At 55.8% G+C, this 18869-nt stretch overlaps 1 protein-coding gene across 3 annotated transcripts; it reads left to right on the top strand.

The window, feature by feature from the left end:
- Positions 1-3474: 3474 nt before the first annotated feature.
- Positions 3475-6948, top strand: LOC128784814 (zinc finger protein 696-like). 3 transcript variants are annotated; one of them, XM_053936738.1, is made up of 3 exons: positions 3475-3720; positions 4391-4486; positions 4663-6948. In XM_053936738.1, the coding sequence occupies exons 1-3, from the start codon at positions 3687-3689 to the stop codon at positions 5994-5996; spliced, it is 1464 nt and encodes a 487-aa protein (XP_053792713.1). In that variant the 5' UTR covers positions 3475-3686; the 3' UTR covers positions 5997-6948. The 3 variants fall into 3 exon arrangements, with proteins under 3 accessions (XP_053792713.1, XP_053792710.1, XP_053792702.1); XM_053936735.1 differs by having other exon boundaries at positions 4358-4486; positions 4666-6948; XM_053936727.1 differs by having other exon boundaries at positions 4358-4486.
- The last annotated feature ends 11921 nt before the right edge of the window (positions 6949-18869 follow it).

The following is an 18869-nucleotide window of genomic DNA, read 5'->3' as shown; positions in this document are numbered from 1 at the left end:
GAGCGCCCCTTCGCCTGCGCCCAGTGCGGGAAGCGCTTCGCGCAGAAGCCCAACCTGCTGGCACACCAGAAGACGCACCTGGGCCGCCAGCCCTTCACCTGCCTCGAGTGCCCCAAGCGCTTCAAGAGCAAACTGTCCCTGCGGGTGCACCAGCGGGTGCACACCGGGACCCCCGGCCCGGCCCCCGGCGCCCTGGACCCCGCCGGGAGCCCCTTCCCCTGCGCGCTCTGCGGGGAGGCCTGTGCGGAGCACGGGGGGCTCCGGCCGGGCCACGGCGGCGGCGAGCGGCCGCACGCCTGCGCCGAGCAGCTGCACACCTGCGCCAAGTGTCCCCACGGCTGCGCCGAGCGTCCCCACGCCTGCGCCGAGCGGATCCACACCTGCGCCGAGCAGCACCACGCCTGCGCCGAGCAGCCCCACGCCTGCACGGAGCATCCTCGTACCTGCACGGAGCATCCCCACGCCTGCGTGGAGCATCCCCACGCCTGCGAGCGACCCCACGCCTGCGGGCAGCCACAGCCCTGCGCCGAGCGGCCGCTGCCCTGCGCCGAGTGTCCCCACCCCTGCGAGCAGCCCCACGCCTGCACCAAGCGGCCCCACGCGTGTGAGCAGCCCCACGGCTGCGCCGAGCATCCTCACGCCTGTGCCGAGCGGCCCCACCCCTGCGAGCGGCCCCACGGCTGCGAGCGGCCCCACGCGTGCGCCGAGCAGCCCCACGCGTGCGCCGAGTGTCCCCACGCGTGCGCCGAGTGTCCCCACGGCTGCGCCGAGCGGCCCCACGCGTGCGCCGAGTGCGGGAAGCGGTTCCGGCAGAAGGTGAACCTGGCCGTGCACCTGCGGACGCACACCGGGGAGCGGCCGTTCCGCTGCGCCGACTGCGGCAAGGGCTTCAGCCAGAAGGCTCACCTGCTGCGGCACCGCCGCACCCACGGCGCCGGCCTGGCCCCCCCCTGCGCCGCCGGGGACCCGCTGGGCAAGGGCCCCGAGCCCCCCGCGCTGCTGCTGCCGCCTTGCTCCCGCGGGGCCCCCCCGGCGCGCCCCGACAGCCCCTCGGGCGCCGCCGACATCCTCCTGCAGCTGATGCAGGACGAGCCCCCCCCCGGCCCCGGCGCCGCCCCGGCCCCGGTGCCCCCCTGTAAGTGCCCGGGGGGGGGCCCGAGCCCCCGGGCGCCGGGGCTGCCCCCCCCGTGCTGCTGCGCCGCCTGCCTGGCCCCCCGCCCTCCCGAGCCCCCCCGCGGGCAGCTCTGGGCCAAGGCCGGCGGCTGCGCTCGGGCCTTCGAGGAGAAGCGAGTGCCGGGCGCGCCCGAGCGGGAGTGCGGCGAGGAGAAACCGGCCCCGTGTCCCGGCTGCCTGTGAGCCCCGGGACCCGCCCCGGCTGCCTGTGCCCCCCCCCCACGCTGGGACCTGCGCTGAGACACCCCCCCCCCCACCCCCACCAGGACCCCCACCCTGCCCCGGCTGCCCGGGATCCCCCACACCGGGACCCCCACCGAGACACGCCCAGCAAGGACCGGCCCTCGGCTCCTGCGCTCCCCCACAGTGAGCCTGGAGGGGACAGAGCCGAGGGGACGGAGCCGAGGGGACAGAGCCAAAGGGACAGAGCCAAGGGGACAGAGCCCAGGGCTTGGTGCCAAGGTGACACCGCCAGCTGCACTCAGCACTGGGACTTGGAGGAGCCTCCAGCCGGGGCTGTGCAGAGCCAGGCTGGGACATGGCACGCGTCTGGCTTGGGGAGACACCAAAGGGCTGGAGGAGACAGCGCTGGACCCGGATCTGCGTGTGGGCTCCAGCCACACACACCAGGAAGAGCTGGGCACAGTGGAGTTGCGTCCACTGGAGCCAGACTTGGGACAAGAGAGGCCCTCAAGGGCTCCCTCTGCTTCCAGAACCTTCCAGCCTGTTCCGGACTGGATGGCATTCCCTAAGGACACGGCTGGGATGGGAGTGCTGGGCCCGCCCTGCTGCGGGCTGGCCTCCTGTGGTCCCAGTCCAGCTCCACATGGAGGAGTTGGGAGCACGCTGGGAAAACAGCCAGGAAAAGGGCCTGGAAGGGCTCAGCTCTGCTTCCAGAAGGGCCCCGGAGACGCCTCCGGTGCCGGGGGGATGGGGGGCAGCTTGTGCTTCTGCTTGCTCTGGGTAACTGCGCGCTTTGGGACTCAATATTCCGGATTTGGGATGGGCGATGCTGGGGTGGCCGCTGGAGCCGGAGCTGGAGTCGTGGTGGTGGGCACTGTGGGAGGCTCCAGCGGCACAGGGGTGCTTTTCTGGGGTTTGCGTGGCCTCTCCCTGTCCCCTCGGGGTGACAGAGCCAGGGATCCACAGTCTGGGTCAGCTTCGGCCGCAGACACCGCTGGGAGCTGCCGTTGCTTCATCCCGAAGGGAATCGGATCCTCCGACGGGACCGACACCGGGACAGCCACCCCCGGAGCCCCGGCTGGGCAAGGGGGTCCCACTCCGGTCCCCCTCCCCCAGCTCTGCTCTCTGCAATTCTATTTTTTGAGGTTATTTAAAATAAAAGCTTCTGATGGCTCTGGGGCTCCAGGTGCTCTCTCTGGGACTGGGTGGGGGACACAGGGGTCTCTCTGCAGCCTCACTCCTGGCCTGAGCCCCGGGAAAGGCTCTGCCCGCTAGCCCACGGCCAGGGGGCCACCAGGACAGTGACAGTGCCTTCCAACGGGCTCTGTGACCGCCAGACCTCACCTGGACACCAGGTGAGAGCTCAGGATTAGGGTGGCCACCAGGCCAGCCCCGGGGTGCTCCCTGGGGACAGACTGGGGGGGTGGATCTCACACTGGGGCTTCACTGGGGACCGACTGGGACACAGACACCCTGTGCCACTGGCCAGGCGTGTGGCTGGGGACACCCGGTGCCACCCGGGTGGGTTCTGGGAGGTTTGGGCACAGGGGCTGCAGGGCAGGACCCGGGGGCACCCCGGTGTCCCTGTCCTGGGGGGCTGACACGCGGTGTGGGACCCTTCGGGCTGGGGTCCGCCGGTGTGGGAGCCTGCAGTGCGGAGCTCCCGGATCCCCGGAGTCACCCGGCCGGTTCCTCGGGATTTGGGGGGGGGGCAGACTCGGACGGGGGCGGTGTCCCCGAGGAGCCCCGTTTGGGGGGTGGGTGACGCTGTTCGTGCGGAGGGGGCCGGATCCCGGGCCCACCGGGCACGGGGAAGGGGCCGGACCCCGGCACCCACCGGTGCAGCCGCCGCCGCACCGGCAGAGGCCCTCCTCGCCCGGGGGCCCCCCGGCGCCCCCAACACTCGGTTCCGGTGCTCTTCCCCCTCTCGTGCCGCCCCCCCAGCCCGGCCCCTTCCGCCGCCGCCATCGGCCCCGCCCGGCCATGCAGCGGGTGAGCCCGGGCCGTGCCCGGGGGCTCGGGAGGCAGCGGCCGCCGCGTCCTGCCCCGGGGCGGGGGGGGGGCTCCGGGGGTCCCTGCGGAGGGTGGGGGGGTTCGGCGGGGCCGTCCCGACGCCTCCGGTGGGGATTAGCGGGGGCTCGGGCACGCAGAGCCCGGGGGGGCGCCCTGGGCGTGCCCAGCGAGGGGCGGTGCCGCGGCCCCCCTGAGCCCCCCGCTGTCCCTGCCAGGGGGTGCCCCCCGAGGTGACATTCGAGGAGGTGGCCGTGCGTTTCTCCCCCGAGGAGTGGGCGGAGCTGGCGCCCTGGCAGCGGGCGCTGCACCGACAGGTCATGTGCGACAACTACGACCTGGTGGCCAGCCTGGGTGAGGGGACGGGGGCGTGGAGCTGGGGGTACCACGGGCTGGGGGTGCCCAGGGCTGGGGGTGCCACGGGCTGGGGGTGCCACGGGTTGGTGGTGTCATGGGGCTGGGGGTGCCACGGGTTGGTGGTGTCATGGGGCTGGGGGTGCCACGGGCAGGGGGTGCCATGGGCTGGTGGTGTCATGGGGCTGGGGGTGCCACGGGCTGGGGGTGTCAGGGGGCTGGGGGTGCTCAGGGCAGGGGGTGCCACGGGCAGGGGGTGTCACGGGGCTGGGGACACAGCTGAGGGGGACGGTTCAGAGGCTGAGCTGGGGGTCCGGAGGCTGAGCCGGGGTTTGGGGGGGGTTGGCTGGTGATCCGAGGGCTCGGTCGGGGTTCAGAGGCTCAGCCGGGGGTCTGGGTACATGGTGGGGGTTCCGAGACCGAGCTGTGGGTCCGGAGGCCGAGCCGGGGGTCTGCAGCCCGGTGGCCCCGCAGGGCTCACCCCCATCTCTGCGTGTGGAGCGGGGCTCGGGCGTGTCCCGGCTGCGAGGAATACCGGCGCCGGGTGGCCCGGCACCGGGTGGCCTGGCCCCGCCGCCCCCAGCACAGCCCCCGGCCTGGTGGCGATTGCCGGTGACCGTGACCCTCCCGGGCACAGCGGGGGGCACTGAGGGCCCTCCCTCCCACACAGACCCCAACTCCAAGTTCACCCGCATGAAGGAGGAGTCACACGCGGGGGTTCCCTGCGCTGGGGGGCACAGCAGAGATACCGACACCACCGACAGCTGTGAGTGACCGGGGACACCCCGCGGGGACACCCTGCGGGGCTGGGGGCTCGCTGTGGGACGAGGGGCTGGCCCTGGCCAGCGCCCCTGTGTGACACCCGCCGGACTGGGTTGGGAGTCCCCCCACGGTGTCACGGGGGTGGCCCAGGACTCTCCCACGGTGACGCTCCGTTCCCAGCAGGTGCCTGGAGCGGTTCTGACAGCAAGGATGACACCGGGGGACGCTGGGGATCGGGGTCCGGTGTCCCCCGCTCCGGCTGCCGTGACCCCGAGCGGGGGGGCCGTGCCTGGGCCGTGCCCCGGCGGGTGCCGGCGGCGTCGGGGCTCCTCATCGGCGGCAGCCGCGGGCTGCGCAGCGGGGCCGAGGCGCCCCCGGGCCGGCCGTACCTGTGCGGCACCTGCGGCAAATCCTTCCGGCACCGCCGCAGCCTCCTGGCGCACAAGAAGCTGCGGCGGGGGAACCGGGCCCGGCACGGGTGCGCCGAGTGCGGCCGCAGCTTCTGCCTGCGCGGGGACCTGCTGCGGCACCGCGACACGCACCGGGCGCGGCCCCCGGGCCGCCGGCGCTGCCCGGGCGCGGCGGGGCCGGGCGAGGAGCGGCCCTTCGAGTGCGGGCGCTGCGGGCGCAGCTTCAGCTGGAGGGAGAGCCTGGAGCTGCACCTGCGGGGGCACCGCGCCGCCGAGCGCGCCCACCCCTGCCCCGAGTGCGGCCGCGTGTTCCCGCACCGCGGGCACCTCCTGCTGCACCGCCGGGTGCACTCGGGCCAGCGGCCCTTCCCCTGCGCCCGCTGCGGCCGCGCCTTCGCCTCGCGGGCCAACCTCAGCTCCCACCGCAGGACGCGCCGGCACTGCCGGCCCCGCAGCCAGGGCCCCCGCGGGGACAGGGACAGCGACAGGGACAGGGGCCCCCGTGGGGACAGGGACCCCCGTGGGGACAGGGACAGCGACAGGGACAGGGACCCCCGTGGGGACAGGGACCCCCGTGGGGACAGGGACAGCGACAGGGACAGGGACCCCCGTGGAGACAAGGACAGGGACCCCCTTGGGGACAGGGACAGAGACCTCCACGAGGACAGGAACAGGGACCCCTGTGGGGACAGGAACAGCGACAGGGACAGGGACCTCCACGAGGACAGGGACAGGGACGCCCGTGGAGACAGGGACCCACCTAGGGACAAGGACAGCAATAGGGACCTTTGCGGGGACAGGGACCCACCTGGGGACGGGGACTCGCTGAGGGATAGGGACATGGATAGGGACCCCTGCGGGGACAGGGATAGGGATGGGGATAGGGAGCCTCATTGGGACAGGGACCCGCTCAGGGATAGAGATAGGGATTGTGATAGTGATAGAGTTAGGGACGGGAATAGGGAGCCCTGTGGGGACGGGCACCCGCTCAGGGACAGGGACAGGGAGCCCTGTGGGGACAGGGACCCGCTCAGGGACAGGGACCTGCTCAGGGCTGGGGAACCCCTCGGGGGCAGGGACCTCCCGGCGGGTGACCAGCAGTAGCCGCGGGACCGGGGTCCTCCCGGTGCTCCGGGGGACGTGACCTCGCCGGTGCCGCAGCCACCCTGGGGCACCCCCGGAGCCACGAGCGCCTGGAGGCTTCTGGAACCCAGGGACTTCTCCGTGTGCCTTTAGACCTTGGGGAATCCCTCGGGATGTGTCTCCGTGTTCCCTTTGGATCTTAAAGTATCTGGGATGTTTCCCCATGTCCCCCTGGACTTTGGAAAACCCCTCTGGGACGATTCTCCATGTGCCTTTTGCACCTCAGAATGTCTCTCCAGGACGCTTCTCCGTGTCCCTTTGGACCTTGAAATGTCCTCCAGTGCTTCCCAGTCCTCCCAGACCCTGGGAAATCCCTCTGGGATGGTTCTCCATGTTGCCTTTGCACCTGAGAAAATCCCCCGGGGATGCTTCTCCGTGTGCCCTGGGACCTCGAAGTATCTTTGGACCTTGGAAAATTCCTCTGGGATGTTTCTCCACGTTCTCTTCAGACACTGAAGTACCTTTGGATCCTAGAATGTCCCTCCCGGGCATTTCCCAGTCCCTGCCAGTTCCACCAGTGTCCTGCCCCATCTTCGTATTTAAAGCCAGATGTTTCTTTAAGTCTATTTATTTTAATTTTTTTATATGTCATTTATTATTCTTTCTGTTTTATTTTATTCTATTTAAGTTATTCCAGTTGTTCTCTTCTGCATACTCCGGTTCTCCTTCTCCATTCTGTTCCCCCTATTCCATTTAATTATATTAATTTCTATTCTATTTATTCCCTTTAAATTTTATTTATTTTAGGAGGAAGGTCAGGGAGGGAGGAAGAGGAAGGGAGGGAGGGAGGAAGGAGACTCCTCTGGGCTCTTTGTCATGGCTGAATCATGACAGGGCTCTTGGGACAGCAGGAACCACCACGTGTCCCCCCAGTGTCCCTCCTCCCCCAAATAAATAAAGGCCAAAAATCCGAGTTAGTGTAGAAATGAGTAAAAACTCGGGGGGGTGGGGGGGCCCACCGGGGGGTGGGGGAAGATCCCCACACCTGGGGGCAGCTGCAGCCCCACAGCCGCTCCCAGTATGGCCCAGTCCATAGAGGGAACCCCAGAGTCCCCCCGGCGCGGGAGCTCCCCTGCCCTCCCAGTGAGCACTGGGAGCACTGGGAATGTCCCCCAGCCGGATGTCGCCGAGCAGGGGACAGATGGTGGCGTTCCCATGGGAATGGGGACAGACTCCCCACACGCACTCCATCTGCCCGCAGAGCCGGGAGGGAGGGCGGGACACGCTGGGGAAACTGGGACACGGCGGAACCAGGGAATTGCGGAGACGGGAAAACCCCCGGTGCCCCCAGGTCACCTGTCCCCCAAGGCCACCACTGACAGTGTCCCCAGGTGCCACATCCGCACGGCTTTTAAGCCCCCCAGGGCTGGACAGCTCTTTCCAGGAGGAATATTCCCCAAACATTCCCAAAATCCTACCTGATGCCCCGCTGGTGCCACCTGAGGCTGCTCCCAGCACTCCCAGCCCGGCGCTCCCTGGCGGTGTCACCCTGTCACCTCCCTGCCACCCCCGGCTGTGACAACGCCGCGGCCCCGCTGGCTTTTTTGGGATGCCCCAGTTCAACGTGCCGGGAGCACACGTGGAGGAGCCGCCGGAATCGGGGTCGGAAGGACGGGACACGGCGGGGGAGGCGCTGGGCCCGGTCCTTTGTGCTCGGGACTCAAATAACCGGGAAAATTCCCCGATTTCCCTCTGCTCTTTTTTTCTTTTTTTTTTTTTTTTTCCTCTTTCAGATAGGATCACGAGGCCGGGAGACATTTTCCCAATTAAATTCCTGAAATTAGACCGGAGCCGGGGGCGCGCGGGGGGGTTGGGACGCTGAGGTGCCTTCAAGGACGTGAGTTTGCGGGGCTAAATGTCCTTGGTGCCAAAAAATACGGGAATTGCATTCCTGGAGCAGAGCTCCGGAGGGAGGGAGGGAGAGGCTGGGCGCGGCTCCCGCTGGGATCTGCGGGGCTCTGGCACCCGGGGCACCCCCAGGCTGCCCCAGGGGGTGGGAGCCAGGTCGGGAAGGACGTTTCCTCCTATTCCCCACATCCTCAGGGGTCACCTCGGCCCCCTCGGCAGCTTTCCCAAGGGAAACCCAGTTCTAAGGAAATGCCAGCGGTGTTACCAAAAATCAGTGGAAATAAAACTCCTGAAGGCCAGGGTAGCGTTAAGGAACAGGAATTCTGCTCCCTTGGTGCTAAGGAGGTTTATTTTTACCCATTTCTGGTACCAGTTTTGGCACCTGGATGGGACCAACTCCTGAATTTCAGCGGATCCGAGGGATCGTGGCACCTGGGGGAATTTTTTGGGGAGGGGCTGCGATCCCTGGACTGCAGGAAATGGGAGCAGGACCCCTGGGAGGACCAGGGCATCCTTCCCTTTGAAGGGTGGAGGTGCAGCAAAAGCTTCCCAGGGCGGGGTTCAAAGGTCCCTAAGGGTTGGGGGCCCTTCTGGGAGCTCCCAGCCGGGAATGGGTTTGGAATGGCAGATTTTGGAATGCTCCTGGCTGGGAACAGGTTTGGAATGGCACATTTTGGAATGCTCCTGGCTGGGAATGGGTTTGGAATGGCACATTTTGGAATGCTCCTGGCTGGGAACAGGTTTGGAATGGCACATTTTGGAATGCTCCTGGCTGGGAACGCGTTTGGAATGGCACATTTTGGAATGCTCCTAGCTGGGAACGGGTTTGGAATGGCACATTTTGGAATGCTCCTAGCTGGGAACGGGTTTGGAATGGCACATTTTGGAATGCTCCTAGCTGGGAACGGGTTTGGAATGGCACATTTTGGATTGGAAGTGGCTCATGCAGTGGAAGGGAGGATTCTGGAGAGAATTCCCCGTAGGATGCCTATGGAAGCTTTGGGGGAAACTGGGGGAGGATGCCCTCACTGGGAAACACTGTGTGGAGTGCTGCAATAATTGGTGGCTGGATTTGTGAGGAAAGGGGACACTGGAAAAGGGAGTGTCCCCCCAGACAGGAACCCCAAACCCGCTCTCCAAACCACCAGGCTCCTGAGATGGAGATGAAGAATCCCCTGATGGGCACCGAGGGATCATCCTCAGCTGAGCCCCTGGCTATAACTCCCAGGGAAGGAAAAGGTAAATTTGTAATTGATGCAGGAAGAATTTATTTGGTGTTGAACTCCTGCAGAGCAAAACTGAGCTGGGAACTGCTGTGGGTGCGGCAGGGAGGAAGGGAAGAGGCCTTTGTCCCAAGCATTGCCATTTAAATCAGGAAAACACTGGGGACACACCAATTTCTGTATCTGCCTCAATGCCCGGTCCCTGGCCCGGGAGAGATGTGTTTGGAAAATTGGGTGCTCAAAGATCTTCCTGGGGTGGGGAGTACAAAATGCAATACCTGACTCAAAAGGCGTTGAGATTTTTATGTTCCAGGGCTCAGAAGAGGTGGAAGGAACGCCGGGGGCTGCAGGGAATGCTGTAACCCCACTGGCGTGGCCATGGGGGCCTGGCTGATCAAAGGTGGAGGCTCCTCCCGAACCTGGAGCCAGCCAGGGGAGGCAAACACCACGTTCTGTCGAGGGGGAGGCAAGGAGAGCTTTGGAAAAAGCTTAGAACATCTTTGGAACGTGGGTCAGACACTGCCCAGCAGCGCTGGCAGGAAAAAGCAGAGTGGGGACTGTGACATTCCCATTCTCTGGACAGACAGACACAATTCTGTCCCTCAGGAGAAGCACAGAGAGAAGCAGAGAAAACAATCTTTCTCTCTGCCCCTTTGTTTTGCCCATGTGGAATGTGGTGTGGAGATTGTTCACCTGCAGGGATTGCTGGGCTGGATTCTGGTGAAGGTTGTTTGGGGTCAGTGCCCAGTGGGATCCAGCTGTGCTGGGCTCTCAGCAGAGTCACGAGTTTGAGTTAGTTAGGTAAGTAAGAAGTGAGTATGTAGAATAGGATAGTCTCTCTTTAAATAGTCTATTAATGTGATATAGTATAGATTTAATAAAGCTATCCTTCAGCCTCCTGATCTGGAGCAGACACCAGCATTTCTTCCCTGAGCCGGGGTCTGCTGCATTTTTTTTTCCCCACAGGGGAGCAGATTTAAGGGTTTACTTTATTATTTATTATGTTTATTTATTTAATTCTATTATTTTATGGAGCAGTCCCGGGCCCTCCTCCAGACGCGGCCGAAGCGGGCGCGCCCTGCAGCGCTGGCAGGGCACACAGCTGCTCCCTCCTGAGGTGCCTGCTCCTGTGGCACAGAGAGCTGGAAATGGTTTGCTTCGGAGGGCGAGAATCCAGAACTTTCCGAGCGCTCGGACAGCGCGAGTGAAGGATGAGCAGGGGTGCCCGAGGGCATCGCAGGGGGTTTGGAGCCGGGGGGCGCCAAAGCTGCTCTGTGCCACAGCTGGGCACAGCTGGGTGGGAGCCGGGAGCAGGGCACGGGGTGCCACCAGCAGGGTGCTGCAGTGCCAGCGTGCCCCACTCAGCAGGACGGTGCTGAGCTTTGGGGAACCCCTCTTTGAACCCGGCCAGGATCCCCCAGGCCCCCGTGAAGCACGAAGGAGAAATTGGTCAAAATCCTACAAAGGGCAAAAGAAGCGAAGCCCAGCAGGTTGGAAAGTCCCCGGTAATTCCAGGGAATCCGTGAGCTGACAGAGGCTGCTGCGAAAAGGAGCCCTGCACCAACACCTGGGATGTCCTGGGACAACCCCAGATACCAGTGGTCAGCACTGGGAGCCTCAGAAAATCCCAGCAGGTGATTGGTAACCTGGTGTGGGCAGGTAAGTGTGCAGTTAATGAATAACAGAACTGAAACGTCAGGGAACACATTGGGAAATAGAAAATGCACGGATCCCTTTGCAAAGGAATATAGTGAGCACAAATATGACAGAAATTAATAGATCAGTCGTTGAAAAATGTGATTTGTTTGTGAAATAATCCCAAGGAAGGCAGAAGGCCCCTCCAGGGCTGGTAAAAGAGGGGAATTTCCCCGGGGGATTATTGGCAAACTGACTTTGCGGAGCTGCCCAGGCAGGAGGGGGACTGGCACGATTTGGTGTTGGGAGATGGCCAGAAACTTCCCCATGTCACACTGGCAAGGCAAGGGAAGGCTCAGGAGTTCTGCTGAAATTAATATTTAATTGCACTGAGACTGACTCTTCTAAGTCCTGTGAGATGCTCGGTTATCAGCAGATCCTCGGGCTGTTTATTCCGGGAAAATCAGTGAATCTGTGTGTGAAATACGGTATCTGAACAGGAGCTGCTTCTGTGCTCAGCACACACAATGTCTGGGAGGAGAAACCCCCCGTGCATCCGGCCGGACGAAGAATTCCTGCAGTTTAAAGCTGCTCTGGCGTGAAGGAGTTTTATTTTACCGATTTTTGGTAACAAAACGATGCCATGGGGGCAATAAAATCTGGCCATGAACTGAAATCCGGTCAGCTCTAGTGCAGGGGGGTGCTGGGGAGTGGGGTGGGCAGCAGAGAGTTAAAATCCCCGGACCAAGCGTTATCTGGGCACTGATAAGGGTCACTGCTGCTCCCTCGGGTCATTCCTGCCTCCCTCAGGCCATTCCCAGCTCCCCCAGGCCATTCCTGTCCCCCCCAGGCCATTCCCAGCTCCCCGGGTCATTCCTGTCCCCCCCAGGCCATTCCCGTCTCCCCAGGCCATTCCCGTCTCCCCAGGCCATTCCCGTCTCCCCGGGTCATTCCCGTCTCCCCAGGCCATTCCCGTCTCCCCAGGCCATTCCCGTCTCCCCGGGTCATTCCTGTCTCCCCAGGCCATTCCCGTCTCCCCAGGCCATTCCCGTCTCCCCAGGCCATTCCCGTCTCCCCGGGTCATTCCTGCTCCCGGACGCGCGGCTCTCAGCGCTGGCAGCAGCCCAGGAGCCCCATCCCCGCTCCGGGGGTGTCACAGCCCTGGGGTTTGTTGGAGCACAAACCCGAATTCCTGGAGCTGCGGGATGGAACATGGAACATGGAACGTGAATCATGAAACATGGAACATTGAACATTGAATATTGAACATGGAACATTGAACATTGAACATTGAACATGAAACATTGAACATGGAACATTGATCATTGAACATGAAACATGGAACATGGAACATGGAACACTGAACATTGAACATTGATCATTGAACATGAAACATGGAACATGAAACATGGAACATTGAACATTGAATATTGAATATTGAACATGGAACATTGAACATTGAACATGAAACATTCAACATTGATCATTGAACATTGAACATTGAATACTGAACATTGAACAGTGAACATTGAACATTGAACATTGAACATGGAACATGGAACATTCAACATTGATCATTGAACATTGAACATTGAATATTGAACAATGAACAGTGAACATTGAAAATTGAATATTGAACATGAAACATGAAACATGGAACATTGAACATTGAATATTGAATATTGAACATTGAATATTGAAAAATGAACATTGAATATTGAACATTGAACAGTGAACACTGAAAATTGAATATTGAACATGAAAAATGAAACATGGAACATGAAACACGGAACATTGAACATTGAATATTGAATATTGAACATGGAACATTGAACATTGAACATTGATCATTGAACATTGAACAATGAACATTGAACACTGAATATTGAAAAATGAACATTGAATATTGAAAAATGAACATTGAATATTGAACATTGAACAGTGAACATTGAAAATTGAATATTGAACATAAAAGATGAAACATTGAACATTGAAAATTGAATATTGAACATTGAACATGGAACGTGAAACATGAAACATTGAATATGAAACATTGAACATTGAGCATGAAACACTGAACACTGAAGATGAAACATGAAACATGAGCTATTGAGCATTGAACATGAGCTATTGAACATTGAACATGAACTATTGAACACTGAACATGAACTATTGAGCATTGAACATGAGCTATTGAACATTGAACATGAACTATTGAACACTGAACATGAACTATTGAGCATTGAACATGAGCTATTGAACATTGAACATGAACTATTGAGCATTGAACATGAGCTATTGAGCATTGAACATGAGCTATTGAACATTGAACATGAGCTATTGAACATTGAACATGAACTATTGAGCATTGAACATGAACTATTGAACATTGAACATGAACTATTGAGCATTGAACATGAGCTATTGAGCACTGAACATGAGCTATTGAACACTGAACATGAACTATTGAGCACTGAACATGAACTATTGAACATTGAACATGAGCTATTGAGCACTGAACATGAACTATTGAACACTGAACATGAACTATTGAACATTGAACATGAGCTATTGAACACTGAACATGAACTATTGAGCACTGAACATGAAACGTTAAACACCATTAAACGTGGCACATTTCCACCCGGGGCTCTCACCGGTGCGACCGCGCGGTGTGGCCGCACGGAGCACAGGAGATTCCCAAATCCAGGGAACCTTTGGTTGCTCTCTTCCTGGGAATGCTGGCGCTCCCCGGGCACAGAAAATGGAATTCCGGAGCTGGCAGGGGGGCGGCTGCCGGCGGCTTTGGAGAAATCCCAGAGCCAGATGAGATCACGGCTTTGAGGTGCTTTTAGTGACTTCTGTGGTTTTGCAGCGGAACTGAATCAACACCCCGTGGTGCATTGTTCCCTTTTCTTTTCTTCTTTTTTTTTTTCCTTTTTTTTTTTTTTTTTTTTTAATTTGGTTTTGGTTGTTTTTCTTTTTTTCTTTTTTTCTTTTATAATGATCCGTCTGTAGCAGGTCGAACTTTCTTTTCCCCTTTTCCAGGAACAGAACCCGATGGGACTTTTAACCGCCCCCATCATTGCTTGTATTATCAGTTTATTGGTTTTTGTGACTTGTTTGTGTTTTCATCCAGAGCAACTTGTTGGGAGACCAAATATTAACAGAATTATGTAAAACAAGCCATTTTATGTGTTATCAATTTGGTTTTTGCTGATTTTATTTTGCCTTTTTACTGAAAAAGAGAGAATAACGCTAGAAAAACTTTTATCTTATGGGTTCATACTTCTGTTTCAACCAGTGAAGAACCAGAAAATCCAACCAAACCGGGAGCTGGTGTGAGAATTGATGCATATTTGGGATCATGCAAACCTGTGTCAACCTTCCTAGGCCTGCCCAGAAGGATTTAAATTTATGGTGATTTGGGTAACTTTTAGAAAAGCATTAATGAGCGAACGCAATGATTTTAACAGAAGAAAACACCCAAGGGTGGGGGGGTGTGGATGAAATGCAGAAAAGCCTTTTAGCAGCTCTCAAGCCCTGTAGCCATTTTTGGAAACACTTGTACTCCCACCTGAACACGTCTGGGGTACAGCTGGGCTTCCTGCCGCGCGTCCCGAGGAAGAACTGAGGTAAAATTTTAAATTAAAATCCTATATTTTCCAGCGGTAATTATAGCAACGCGCTGCACCTCACGTTTCTGAACTGTGGGTGCAGTTCCCTGCAGCAGGACTGTAAAGGGATGGGATGGGATGGGATGGGATGGGATGGGATGGGATGGGATGGGATGGGGCAGTTACCCACAGAAATTAAAAACAGGGGAGGAAAAGCAACAACTAGGTTGGAAAAGGAATTAATTTTATTTATAACCTCAACGACAGTCAAGCCACAGCTTTTGTTTTGTGTCAAAATTAAAGCACAGCCGTGATCTCTGGCTCCTGGAGAGCGTAGGCCTGAAGTAAAAACGTGCGCATCTTGTGCGGAAAGGTTTTTTATAGGTCTTACATGAAAAGGTTTTGTGCTTTGTGCTTTGTATGAGAACTTTTGTACATCAAAAATTTGCATATTGCACCCACATCCCACAGGCACAGAGCTGGGGAACCTTTCAGCTCCCTGCAACCCCCACACCCCCACAACTACTCACACCCCATAACCCCCCACACCCCTGAACCCCTCAAACCCCTGAACCCCTCACGCCCCTGAACCCCCCACACCTCCCCAAATTCCTCACACCCCATAACCCCCCACACCCCTGAACCCTCCAGACCCCATAACCCCTCACACCCCATAACCCCCACACCCCTGAACCCCTCACACCCCATAACCCCCACACCCCTGAACCCCTCACACCCCATAACCCCCACACCCCTGAACCCCTCAAACCCCTGAGCCCCTCACACCCCTGAACCCCTCAAACCCCTGAGCCCCTCACACCCCTGAACCCCCCACACCTCCCCAAATTCCTAACACCCCATAACCCCCCACACCCCATAACCCCCCCACACCCCTGTACTCCCCACACCCCTGAGCCCCTCACACCTCCCCAAATTCCTCACACCCCATAACCCCAGACCCCATAACCCCCACCCCACGACCCCCACACCCTGTCCCTCAGGATCACAAGCTCCCCGTGTGCCAGGAGTCCGTTTTTGGTGGCGGGCAGGGCTGCCCATGGGGACGGGAGCGCACCCCACAAAGTGCCCCACTCGGGGGGGAAGCGAGATCCCCGTTCCCGCGAGCACAGCCCCACTGGCACCGTGCAGAGCCCAGCGCCATGGACCCACACAGAGCCCGGCTGCGGGACACGTGTGTTTGGGGCGTGCATTTAATGTGTACTTGAATGTTAACTGTGTTTAATACCTGCATTTAATGTGTACTTGAATGTTAACTGTGTTTAATACCTGCATTTAATGTGTACTTGAATGTTTAACTGTGTTTAATACCTGCATTTAATGTGTACTTGAATGTTTAACTGTGTTTAATACCTGCATTTAATGTGTACTTGAATGTTAACTGTGTTTAATACGTGCATTTAATGTGTATTTGAATGTTAACTGTGTTTAATACGTGCATTTAATGTGTACTTGAATGTTTAACTGTGTTTAATACGTGCATTTAATGTGTACTTGAATGTTTAACTGTGTTTAATACGTGCATTTAATGTGTATTTTATTGTTTAACTGTGTTTAATACCTGCATTTAATGTGTACTTGAATATTTAACTGTGTTTAGTACGTGCATTTAATGTGTATTTTAATATTTAACTGTTTAATACGTGTATTTAATGTGTATTTTATTATTTAACTGTGTTCAGTATGTGTATTTGACATGTATTTTAATATTTAACCATGTTCAGTACGTGTATTTAACATGTATTTTAATATTTAACCGTGTTTAATATGTGCATTTAACGTGTATTTGAATATTTAACTGTGTTTAATATGCATATTTAACATGTATTTTAATATTTAAGCGTGTTTAGTACATGCATTTAACATGTATTTTAATATTTAACCGTGTATAATACATGCATTTAACATCTGTTTCAATATTTAACTATGTTTAGTACGTGTATTTAACATGTATTTTAATATTTAACCGTGTTTAATACATGCATTTAACATGTATTTCAATATTTAACTATGTTTAGTACGTGTATTTAACATGTATTTTAATATTTAACCGTGTTTAATATGAGCTGTGCATTTCTAGGGTCTCGGGGTGCGGGTGTCGAGGTGAGCCCGAGAGGGTAAAAGTGTAAAAGTGTAAAAGTGTAAAAGTCCTTGTTCCCAGCCCGTGCAGCCAAAGGAGGAGTCTGAACGGGCAGGGCCGGCTTCTCAAGGCTGTTTATTTCCCTTCTCTAGAACATTCTCTCTCTGCCCTGCTGAGCTCTGTCCAGCAGCTCGGCCATGGCATTCTGTCTGCCAAAAAACCACACTGGGTTTTTTTGTTTTAAAAACACTCCTCCCATTTTGAACCACTTGGGGAGGGTTTTTTGGTTTTTTTTGGTTGGTTTTTGGTTTGTTTTTTTTTTTTTTTTTTGGGTTTTTCTTTGGTTTTTTTTTTTTTTTTTTTTTTTTTTTTTTTTTTTTTTTTTTTTTTTGTTCTTTTTAAAGCCACTTATTTTGTGGTTTTTGGAGTCTTTTGAAACTGCTCATACCCTTTATTAAAATTTTTGCTTTTAAAACAAATTATTCCATTTTTGGGGAACTCTTAGAAGCAATTGTCCCTCGAATTTGGCTGTGGAAATAACTTACCCTGAACTTTAGGGGCCCTTTTCCCAATTTTGGGGCCTTTTAAAACCACTATTGCCAGTTTTGTGGCTTTGAATTCACTTTTCCCGTTTACTTTTTGGCTTTTAAAATTATTTTTCCTTTTTTGGGGGGGAGGATGTGTGTTAAACCACTTACCCCATTCTGTGGGGCCTTAGATCACTTCTTCCTGGGGTTTTTTTGGCTTTAAAAGCACTTTTTATTTCCTTTCTCTTTTCCTTTCCTTCCTCCTCTCCTCTCTTTTCCCAATTTTGGGGGCTTTTTAAAAAGACATCACCGTTTTGGAGGCTTTTACATTTTTTGGGCTTTTAAAATTGCCTATCCTGAAGGTTTCTTTTGCTTTTAAAATAATTTATCTCTTTTGAGACTTTCAAAACCAATTATCCTTTTTGTGGTTTGTTTTATTTATAAAATATGTCCTAGGAATTTTTTTTTGGCTTTAAAACCACTTACCTCGATGTTTTGGGTTTATTAAACCACTTACCTATTTCTTTTTTTTTTTTTTTTTTTAATCACTTGTCACTTTTTGTTCTTTTGGCTGTAAAAAATACTTATCCTGTGTTGGTTCCCCCCCCCCCATGCTTTTAAAACCACTTATACCATTCTTCCGAGGCTTTAAAACATTTCACCCCCCTTTTTTGGCTTTAAAAATGACTTTTCCTAGTGGATTTTTAAAAAAAGGCTTCTCAAACCACTTGCCCTATTTTTTGGGACTTTAAAATCCACTTATCCTGGGTTTGGGGGCTTTTGAAAGCACTCAGGCCATTTTTTGGTGGTTTTAAAAAACCTCTTATCCCACTTTTTTCCGCTTCAAACCCATGCATCTTTTTTTTTTTTTTTTTTTTTTTTTTTTTTTTTTTTTTTTTTTTTTTTCCTTTTAAAAGCACTCACCACAATTCTGGGGCTTTTAAAGCCTTATCCCTTTTCCGGGGCCATTTTAAAATCCCTTATACTTTTTTTTTCCATTTAAAAATAACTTACCATGGGACTTTTTTGGGCGATTTAAAGCCACTCCTTCCAGTTTTGGGGCTTTTACAACCATGTACCCCACTTCCAGGGCATTCTAAAATCACTTATCCCATTCTTTACTTTTAAAATTACTTATGCTGAGGGTTTTTTGGCTGTTAAAAAACACCCATCCCACCCTGGGGGGATGGAAAATATTGAAAGAAATTTTGAATTTTGGGGCTTTTCAAAGGCTTTTCCTGGGGTTACATTTGCTTTTAACAACACTTCGCTTTTTTCTTTTTTTTCTTTTTCTTTTTCTTTTTCTTTTTCTTTTTCTTTTTCTTTTTCTTTTTCTTTTAAAATCATTTATCCCATTTTATTTGGCTTTTAAAACCACTTACCCCGAATTCTGGGGTTTGTTAAAACCACTGCCGCCCTCTTTGGTGCCTTTTTAACCCAATTATCCCTTTTTTGGGGTTTTTAACCCCTTTTTCCCCGGTTGGGGAGGGAGGGCGGGGCCGGGGCGGCGCCGTGGATGCGTTGCCATGGGAACGGGATGCAGCCGTGGAGTTTGGGGGGGGGGGTGTCAAAGACCCCTTTCCATGCGGATTTTGGGGGTCGGCGCCCCGTTTCCATGGCAATGGGAGGGCCAGGGACGCGTTGCCATGGGAACGGGATGCAGCCGTGGCGATGGAGGGCTCCAAGTGTGGATTTTCCGTGTGGATTTTGGGGGGGTGGGGTGGGGGGGCGTGCCGGGGGCGCTGTTCGGAGCCGGAGGGGCTCCGGGGGGGGGCCCGGAGCGCCCCCACCCCGCCCCGCACCCCCTCCAGCCGGGAGGCCGCGGCTGCCGCGGGATTCTCCCCGCTCTTCTCTCGCCTCATCCCCGGGATTTGATCGCTCGGAGC

Source organism: Vidua chalybeata, chromosome 1, assembly GCF_026979565.1.
Source record: "Vidua chalybeata isolate OUT-0048 chromosome 1, bVidCha1 merged haplotype, whole genome shotgun sequence".
NCBI lineage: Eukaryota > Metazoa > Chordata > Aves > Passeriformes > Viduidae > Vidua > Vidua chalybeata.
This window is presented reverse-complemented; position numbering and strand designations above follow the sequence as displayed.